This window comes from Ricinus communis, chromosome 2 (assembly GCF_019578655.1).
Source record: "Ricinus communis isolate WT05 ecotype wild-type chromosome 2, ASM1957865v1, whole genome shotgun sequence".
Lineage (NCBI taxonomy): Eukaryota > Viridiplantae > Streptophyta > Magnoliopsida > Malpighiales > Euphorbiaceae > Ricinus > Ricinus communis.
In genome coordinates this window covers 4,209,195-4,218,771 of record NC_063257.1, presented here as the reverse complement: position 1 = coordinate 4,218,771, position 9,577 = coordinate 4,209,195, and the positions used below count along the sequence as shown (strand labels likewise).

Here is a 9,577-nt window from a genome sequence, read left to right as displayed (position 1 = left end):
CAAGGTTTTCTTTTCTTTTAACATTATTTCAAAAGAAAAATTAAAAAAAGAAAAAGAAAGAAAGAAAGAAAGAAAGCCTTTTGCTTGCTACACGAGTTTTCCTTATAAAACATATATATTTTTTGTTAGTTTCCGTAGGATATATAAAGGGGAAGGTTATTTAGTACTAGCTTTGTCTAGTCAGTTCTTCCTCTTCTCTTCCCTCCAGTCCTCTCCCCATCCCCACCTCTTCTCTCTCTCCAATTATTTTATCTTTTCTAAATATCAACTCTTTTACATAAAAAAGAGCAAAAGAAAACAGACTGGTTTTTCAGTTTCAGCTAAATAGCCTTATAAAACCATTATCAATCCCCGAAAAAAAAAAAAAAAATGTTACTGCCTTCTGTTACCCTTCAAGCCAATGTCTTTTTTGCTAATGCAGTGTTATTTGTTCAATGTCTTTTCTTTAGTGGTGCTCAACGAGTTTTGTAAAATTTGTTAAGCTTTTCTTTATGGATTTTGGTGTGGTTGGATTTGAGGGGCTGGTGGGTTCAGACACAACTACAACAACAACAACTGGTAGTAGTGGTTTTGCTTCACTTGCAGCAGCTCCCAGTTCAGATCCTGAGACTAAACAGAAGTGGTACGGATCTGGGTTTCTCAAGCAAGAAAGATCTAGTACTACTACCAATGAAGATGATTGGAGAAGCTCTAAACTGTCAAAAACTGAATCAATGCTGCTCTCACATAGAAGCACTACTTTACTCAAATCTAATGCTACTTCTCTCTTCACTGATAATGGCCAGCAACAGATGCTGAGCTTCTCCTGTCCCAAACCAGAACCTCCAAGCTCCACATTACCTTACTTTCATCTCACTTCTTCTGCTGCTTATAATAGGAATACAGGTACAAAATAGTAGTCTTGTAAGTAATTTGAGGTGTACATCATCATTTGAGAAAGTGAAAGTGATGTATCTTTCTTGGTTCCCCCTTGGGGAGTAAGAAAATGGATACTTGGGTTAAAATTTGCATGCTCTATCATGAGTTGAGTAATTTGTTTTCAAAGAAAAGATTAGACGTTTGGGTTTAATTAAATAAAAGATGGGACTTCTCAAAATATAAAAGATGGGATGTTATTGGTTCTTTGAGGTGTTTGATTCTCAGCAGTGATGGAGGTCTTTTCAGGGAAATCTAGGAGTGGTCTTTGTTTTTCAAATCATGTCAAAAGCAAAAAATAGAGAAGTGGATAATTTCCTTTTTTTTTTCTTTTTCTTTTTCTCCCGTAAAATCTGTGTCTTGCTGTTTCTGGTTCATGCGGTTTGGTAATTAATCAAAAACAGGATATCAGTGTGCACAAAAGAAGTAAAATTTATGAAGGTAAAATAGAAAACCCAAGAACAGGTCTTTTTTTTTTTTTTTCTCTTTCTTTTCCTTTTTACCTTTTTCTTTTTAATTTTTTTTTCTTCCTCTTTTATGGTTTTATTTTCTTGTTCTATCAGAGACAAGAAATTGATGATTGTTGTAGCCCCTTAAATGTTGCAGACAAAGCTATGATTTTTGGGGTTACCTGCCAGGCTTCTTTCTTGATTTCTTTTTTCTCCTTTTTACCCAGAGATCCTTTTTCCATTTCCAGTTTGCTGTTATATGCCTTTGAGATTTTTGGCTTTTGTCTCTCTGCATTTTCTCACTATCTTTTACCTAATCATTTATATGTATTTCTTTTAAAAAAAAATTCAGGGTACATGAACTATGGGAACTTCAACAGTGCAAACATGCATGGAGTTTATACAGAGGCTAGAGGACCATTTACTCCATCTCAATGGATGGAGCTTGAACATCAGGCATTGATCTACAAATACATAACTGCTAATGTCCCTATACCATCTAATCTGCTTATCCCCATAAGAAAAGCTCTTGATTCTGCTGGGTTCTCTAGCTTTTCGGGCGGGCTTCTCAGACCCAACACATGTAAGTTTTGTTCCTTGATCCAGAACCACAGTTTTCATTTCTTTTAATCTTGATTCGCGAAGTTGCCAGCTTTAGCGTAATTGTGCTTTCAAGTGCAAGATTGGAATTTCATTGTTTTTGCCGAGTAGGGATCCTGTGGTCATGATTCAAATTTCAAATACAAATGTAGCTGTATTGTGGTAGTAATCCAAGTACAGATTTGGCTTGTTGGTTTATGCAAAACTGCGATCTCTTTTCTTTTTTTTTCCTATGTCATTTATTTTTTTTAAAAACCCCAAATTTTTAGCTGTATTAGGCAAAGTACTTCCAAGTTAAGAAAGAATCTAATTGTTTTCTTCTTTTGGTTCCGTTTTGTGATGGCAAATTTTAGTGTCATGGGGTACTTTCCATCTGGGCTTCTCTAACAACACCGATCCAGAGCCAGGACGATGTCGTAGAACAGATGGGAAGAAATGGCGGTGCTCAAGAGATGCTGTTGCCGATCAAAAGTATTGTGAGAGGCATATGAACAGAGGCCGCCATCGTTCAAGAAAGCCTGTGGAAGGTCAATCTAGCCATTCCGCTGCTGCTGCTACTACCAACGCCGCCACCACTGCCTCCTCATCTTCCTCTTTGTCAGCATCAGTGGTAGGCCTTCGTGGCAGCGGCGGAATTGCAGAGCGTCAGCAGCATTTCAAGAACTTGCAGCCAGATAACTCATCTAATCTTTCTGCAGCTACTTCTCTTAGCAGGTAAAAAGAAAACAAAAGAAAATTATACCTTGTGGATTTTTGTTTTTCTATTGAAGAATATGATTTAATGCCTTAGCTTATTGGATGACTGTATGATCTCTGTGCTGCTCCTGGTGTTAATAGTTGATATTCAGGTAATTGATGGTTTCTGTACTTGATAAACTCTATTGCAGGATATTTCTTAATAAAGAGAAGGTGGGTGAGAGACTGCAAGATTCACCTGGCTTGTCAATGCTAACGTCCCAGGTTGACCTGAAATCTAAAGAAAGTCCATTCTTGGTTTCAAAAGAATCATCACAAATTGAATTTGGACTTGTCAACTCTGACTCCCTCCTGAATCCTTCACAGAATAGCTCTCCTTTAATTAGTTGCAGAAACTTTGGTTCATCTCAAGATCTCACTGATCAAGACACTGTGTCACAACATTCAGTGCGCCAATTTATGGATGATTGGCCTAAAAGTCAGTCTGATCGATCTGCTGTTTCATGGCCTCAACTTGATGTGCAATCAGATAGAACCCAGTTATCTATTTCAATTCCCATAGGTCATCATGCAGACTACATGTCCTCCACTTCCTCTCCAAACAATGAAAAAGTGACTCTTTCCCCTCTAAGATTATCGCGTGATTTGGATCCAATACAGATGGGGCTTGGAGTCGGTAGTGTTATTAATGATCAAAACCAAAGGCAAGCAAATTGGATACCCATCTCTTGGGAAACTTCAATTGGCGGTCCTCTAGGAGAGGTTTTGCACAATACAAGTAACAGTGCTGAGTGTAAGAGTTCATCAGCACTGAACCTCATGACAGAAGGATGGGACAGTAGTCCTCAGGTGGGATCATCTCCAACTGGGGTCTTGCAGAAAACCACATTTGCTTCGCTTTCAAATAGCAGTGGTGGAAGCAGCCCAAGAGCAGAGAACATCAAGACCAGCGAAGGGCCTAGAATGTGTACTGATCTTCTGGGTTCAACTCTAGTGCATTCTTCTTCATTGCCTGCCTTGTAACTACTTGACCTGACCTGCCAATTAAGTTCCTTCGTAGGTGATGGAAGAATTAGAAGAAGAAGAATGAAGTTTTTATCTCTGATTTACAAAAGATGGAACAATTTGTTTACCAGTTCTTAATCAGTATGGTGTTCTTTTTCTATATTTTCTCCTCTTAAAATTTTATTTAAAATATGTATCTGTTTTCTCTATGCTTTTGCTTAGTAAATGTGAACTAATCAGAAGGAACAAGCCCCAGGAAGTAGGGTTGTAACGTGGAATTGTGGCCATCGAGTATGAAGTAAAGTTTTGATTTTCTATCTTTACGTGCATGTATTAGGTAAGATGCTTTGCCGAAGTCTCATTCTTGTGCTTGAGCTGTTGCTTCAATCACTTTTCATGGTTCAGTTGGATATTTGCTATTATCAAGATGGAAGTGGACTGACAGCTATAGTCTTATTTCTTTGGCGCAATTTTCGGATTTAGGTAAAATATTGCAAACAGGGTATGTATTGGCTGTTGGCTGTTGTTCAAAACAGAAGAAAGTATAACAAAACTCCAATTCTTTCAATAGACACTCAGAGTATGATCCCTCTTAGCTTTTTCAGTTGCAGAAAGAGTTGGAATCTAAAAGTATCAAACCCTAGGGGGATTACATTGAGAATCCTGGTCTCATTTCAACACTCGGAATAGTATCATCGATAATGTTTTTCCTGGTTATAGAGCAACAACTGTATATATATCTGTATTCGGATTTGTTTGAGGCCCAAATCCAATCCAAGATGGAAGTACTAAACATATTCTTGAAAGAAACTTGTGAAGTTGGCTTTGGACACAAAGCGTTTACTTGTTCTTTCTCTTAATAATGAATGCACTTTCCTTGCATTTTTTTACAATTAGAAGAGATTCTTCCATTTCAAAAGACCGGCAAGTTTTCATTTTTCTTTGTTTTTTTGAAATGACTAATTTGCAAGTAAATTCTGAAGAAAATAAAGACAGAAACATATACAGATGAAGGTGAAGGAAGATTAGTGATGGTTTTGGTCAACAGAATGGCTCCTTGTAGTGGGTGGGTGGGTGCAATCCTACACACACAGAATGCAATGGCCTCTCCAATACCCAAGTTAATATTTGTCCATGGGAGTTAATTTTAGCAGAATAATGTAGAATATAAACTTTAGAGATAACTTCCGTAAGGTATCTATAATATGTTTGGAGAGAGAATTGTTGAAAAACAAAATGTTTATTTATGTGTAACAATTACATGGAAGCAATTCTGTAGTATTAGCACAGTGTATACTTTCTCTAAAGTTTCCATATTACTCTCGGTTTATTTGACTTCTACTTGTGCTGACACTTTTGACCTTTTTTATTTATTTATTTAGGTCTGAAAAATGTCTTGCCTTATTTTTCAGCTAATAAATAAATAGTACTTTTTATATTTTTTTATCTTTTTAATTGAGAAAATATAAAAGGGTTGAAGAAACATGAAATGAGTATAACAATTCTTAATTAATGACTGTCTTTCGTAAAAAAAAGAAAAAATAATAACAAAGTATCTAATCTAAAAAAAAAAAAAGTATGTTCTTTTAAAAAAACGAGAAAATCAACAATAAAAATAAAGTGGTAAATATTATTATCTTTGCCATATTTCCACTCCAACTCGAGACTAAAAAAGGTTCTGGTTTTCTTCTGTCTTTTTCTTTTCTTCATTTTTAGTCCTCCGTTTGCACTCCTCCGCTTGTTTCAAATATGAGAGAGAGGAAATAATAATCCAAACAAGGTCTTAAGTTCTAGCTTTGTCTCTAGACAGTCAAACCGCTCTCTCCAATAATTTTATCTTTCCAAAATATCAACACCAGGCAAAAAGAAAAGCAGACTAGTTTTCAGTTTTGAGCTTAACCATATCACCACCTCATAAACCCATTTCCAAGTTCTCCAAAATGAGCTTATATCCAGCTCTTAAAAAAGCCATTGTCTTTTTTGCAAATGACACGAGGCTTCACTATGTCTTCGAGGTAGAAGTTTTGTAGTTTCTCGTTGGCCATTTTAATTCTTTATGGATTTTGGAGTAGTGGGTTTGGAGGGATTGGTGGGTTCAGATAATACTAGCAATACTGGTTTTGCTTCTCTTGCTAATTCAGATCATGAAACAAAACAAGAATGGTACGGATCTGGGTTTCTTAAGCAAGAAAGATCTTATATTTCTACAGCTGAAGATGTCTGGAGGAGCTCTAAACTGTCAAAGACCGAGTCTTTATTGCTTCCACAAAGAAATACTTTACTCAAATCTAATAATACCAATCTTTTCAGTGATAATGACCAGCAACAGCAACAGCAGCAGATGCTGAGTTTCTCTTGTCCCAAATCAGAATCTCTCTCATCAGTAGAGAGAAGTTCTCACAATGCTACATTGCCTGGATTTCATATCACTTCTGCTTACAGTAGGAGTGGTTCAGGTACAATGACTATACTAAGCAACACTATAGCTTTTAAGTATATGTTGGGGGTCTGCTTATCATTATTTTAGGACATAGAAAGTTATATATCTTTGTTTGTTCCTTTTGGGGGAGTAAATGGGTACATTTGCATGGAGACAAGGTTTAGCTAAGAGATAAGGTTTTTTTCTTTTTTCTTTTTTTTTTTTCCCTAAAAAGGATTAGGCATTTTATTAGTTTTCTTGAGGCTATGATTCCTGTTACTGGTTAAGAGTTTTTCATTGGAAATCTAGAACTGGTCATTTGACAAATTTCTGGTTTTCTTGTTTCTTTCTTAATTCTTTCTGTTTCTGGGTGATTGGTTTCGGTTTAATCTAGCAGAGGAGACCAGTGTGCACAAAAAGAGGAATAATTTATGATGAGAAACAAGGTAGAACTGAAAAAACATGAAAGGCCCAATTTCTGATCGGATTAAGTCCTTCTAATGATTATTTTTTTAAAAAAAATTCCTTTATTTCTCTTTCTTCCTCTAGTTCATGATTGTCTGTAATCCCGTAAATGTTGAAGACAGCTATGGCGTTGGCTTATCCGCCAGTATTTTTTGTCTCCCCATTCCTTTGTACTAAGATGGCCCTTTTCCATTTCCAGTGTGCTGTTGAACGAAACTTTGAAATTTTGGCTTTCGTGATTCTGCATTTTCTCCCATATTTTTTATCCTGATTTGTTTTGATTTATCTTTTAGGATACAATTATGGAAACGTCAATAGTGCAAATACGCATGGGATATTCACGGAGGCTAGAGGGCCTTTTACTCCATCCCAGTGGATGGAGCTTGAACACCAGGCGTTGATCTACAAATACATAACTGCTAACGTCTCTATACCTTCTAATCTGCTAATCCCCATAAGAAAAGCTCTTGATTCTGTTGAGTTCTCTAGCTTGTCGGGCGGACTCCTCAGACCCAATACATGTAAGTTTTGTCTCTTTAGTTATGGAAAAAAATAAACAATTTTTTATTTGATCCACGAGATTTCATTGTTATGTTCCATAATGATTCTCAAGATTTTCTTTTGGTTCTGTAAGTTTCTATTTTAGCCACTCTTTTTGCGATTGCAAGAATGGAATTTTACTTTTCGGTTTTATACTGATCCAGTATAATACCTAAACTTGCAAAGACAAATGTGGGTACAAAGCTCCAATTACTTCTACAATCCCAGTTCAAATTGGCACTAAGCATAAGTCATTGTTCAGTTAACCTTTTTGTGTGGAAAAACCCCAAATTTTAGCTGTAGTCTGTCCAAGTACTTCCAGTTAAGAAAAAACAAAAATTACTTGTGCTTTTATTGTTAAAAGAATAGTAAATATGACTAATTATTTTGATGTTCCCTTATGATGCAAATTTAGTGCCATGGGGTGCTTTCCATCTGGGTTTCTCAAGCAACAATGATCCAGAGCCTGGGCGTTGTCGCAGGACAGATGGGAAAAAATGGCGGTGCTCAAGAGATGCGGTTGCCGACCAGAAATACTGTGAGCGGCATATGAACAGGGGCCGTCATCGTTCAAGAAAGCATGTGGAAGGCCAATCTGGCCATTCTGCTGCTGCTGCTACAAAAACCACCAATGCAAAGCCAATGTCCACTCCTTCCTCATCCTCCGCATCAGCTTCAGTGGTGGGGCTTCATGGCAGTGGCGCATCCAACAACCTCATTATTGCACAGAATCAGCAGCAGCTTAAGAACTTACAGCCAGATAGCTCATCTAATCTTTCTGCTGATACTCTCATCAACAGGTAACAAAATAAGATATTATAGATTTCCTTTCTTCTATCATTTATAATTCTTTCATTTTCTTAAGTTTGCAATGATGTGGTAGCCTGATAATCATTCATGTTTTTGTTACTCTGTTTTACTATGTTACTGTGACTTGTGGTAGCATCTACCATCAAGTACTACTGTATATTTTGTGCAAATTTCAGATGCTGCCTTGATGACTTCTCTTCATCAGGAGTCTCAATGTTTAAGAGGAATGTCTGTAAATCTTTTCATGTTGGAATTGGAAGCATTGTTTTTATATCCTGCACAGATATTTTCATCTTTGTAATTGGTTTTTAGTCCAAGGACGATTTCATGTTCCTAATGGTTTCCGTGCATGATAAATCCTCTTGCAGAATGATTCTTAATAAAGAGAATTTGGGTGAAAGACTGCAAGACTCACCCAGCTTGTCCATGCAATCATCCAAGATTTACCTAAAATCTAAAGAAAACCCTTTCTTCATTTCAAAACACCCCTACCAGGAGTCCTCGCAAATTGAATTTGGACATGTTAACTTCGATTCTCTCCTTAACCCTTCACAGAATAGCTCTTCATTAATCAGCTGCAGAAACTTTGCATCTTCTCAGGACATGAGTGGCCAGGAAACTATTTCACAGCATTCCTTTCGCCAATTCATGGATGATTGGCCTAAAAGTCAATCTGATCAATCTTCTGTCTCTTGGCCTCAACTTGATGTGCAATCAGATAGAACCCAGTTATCCATTTCAATCCCCAATGATCCTACAGACTTTAAGTCCAGCACTTCCTCTCCAAGCAATGAAATATTTGCGGTCTCCCCACTAAGGTTATCCCGTGATTTGGATTCAATACAAACGGGAACGGGAGTTGATATTGTTTTCAATGATCATAAACAAAAGCAAGCAAATTGGAGACCTGTACCTTGGGAAACTTCAGTGGGTGGTCCTCTTGGAGAGGTTTTGCATAACAGCAATAACAGTGCTTCAGAGTGCAAGAATTCATCAGGACTTAACCTATTGGTAGAGAGATGGGACAGCAGTTCTCAGTTAGGTTTGTCTCCTACTGGGGTGCTACAAAAGACTACATTTGGTTCGCTTTCAAATAGCAGTGCAGGCAGCAGCCCAAGAACAGAGAACAACAGGACCAGGGAAGGAGCCAGCCTGTGCAGTGATCTTCTTGGTCCAAGTCTAATGCATTCTTCCTCTTTCCCTGCATTGTGACCACTTTATCTACAGATGGAAGATGAAAGATACAGATGGTCAAGAACAAAAAGAAAAAAGAGTTTCATCACTATTAACTGATATTGAACAATTTATGCTTCTGGTTTCAGTCAGTCTTGTTATTTTTTTCTTTTAATTTTCGAAACTTATTTGATAGTATGTTCTTGTGTTTGTATTTTTTAAGCGTTTGTTTAGTGATGGTAGACTAATTAAAGGGCCGAGCTTGGCAAGAGGTTTTCTTAGGCTTGTAATATGAAATCGTGCAATTGGAATTAAAAAGATCATGATTTTCATCAATGTGATTGTGTTATGCAAGAGCTAAGAAGATTCCTGTTGATTTAGTGACGAGGTTTAGTCCTTGGACGTAAGTTGTCATGGTTGGTGGTTTGGCTGAGCTATCAGTGCCTGCAAGTTTGCCCCCGAAATTGTTTTGGTGTTTGGCTGCATCAGCTTATTTTTTGGATTT

At 37.1% G+C, this 9,577-nt stretch overlaps 1 protein-coding gene across 1 annotated transcript; it reads left to right on the top strand.

Annotated features, from left to right (window-relative positions):
* The first annotated feature begins 10 nt into the window (after positions 1-10).
* LOC8270073 lies at positions 11-9,408 on the top strand. The gene is made up of 8 exons (XM_048370905.1): positions 11-885; positions 1,717-1,947; positions 2,318-2,678; positions 2,852-3,680; positions 5,716-6,121; positions 6,843-7,070; positions 7,505-7,889; positions 8,268-9,408. The coding sequence occupies exons 1-8, from the start codon at positions 492-494 to the stop codon at positions 9,109-9,111; spliced, it is 3,678 nt and encodes a 1,225-aa protein (XP_048226862.1). The 5' UTR covers positions 11-491; the 3' UTR covers positions 9,112-9,408.
* The last annotated feature ends 169 nt before the right edge of the window (positions 9,409-9,577 follow it).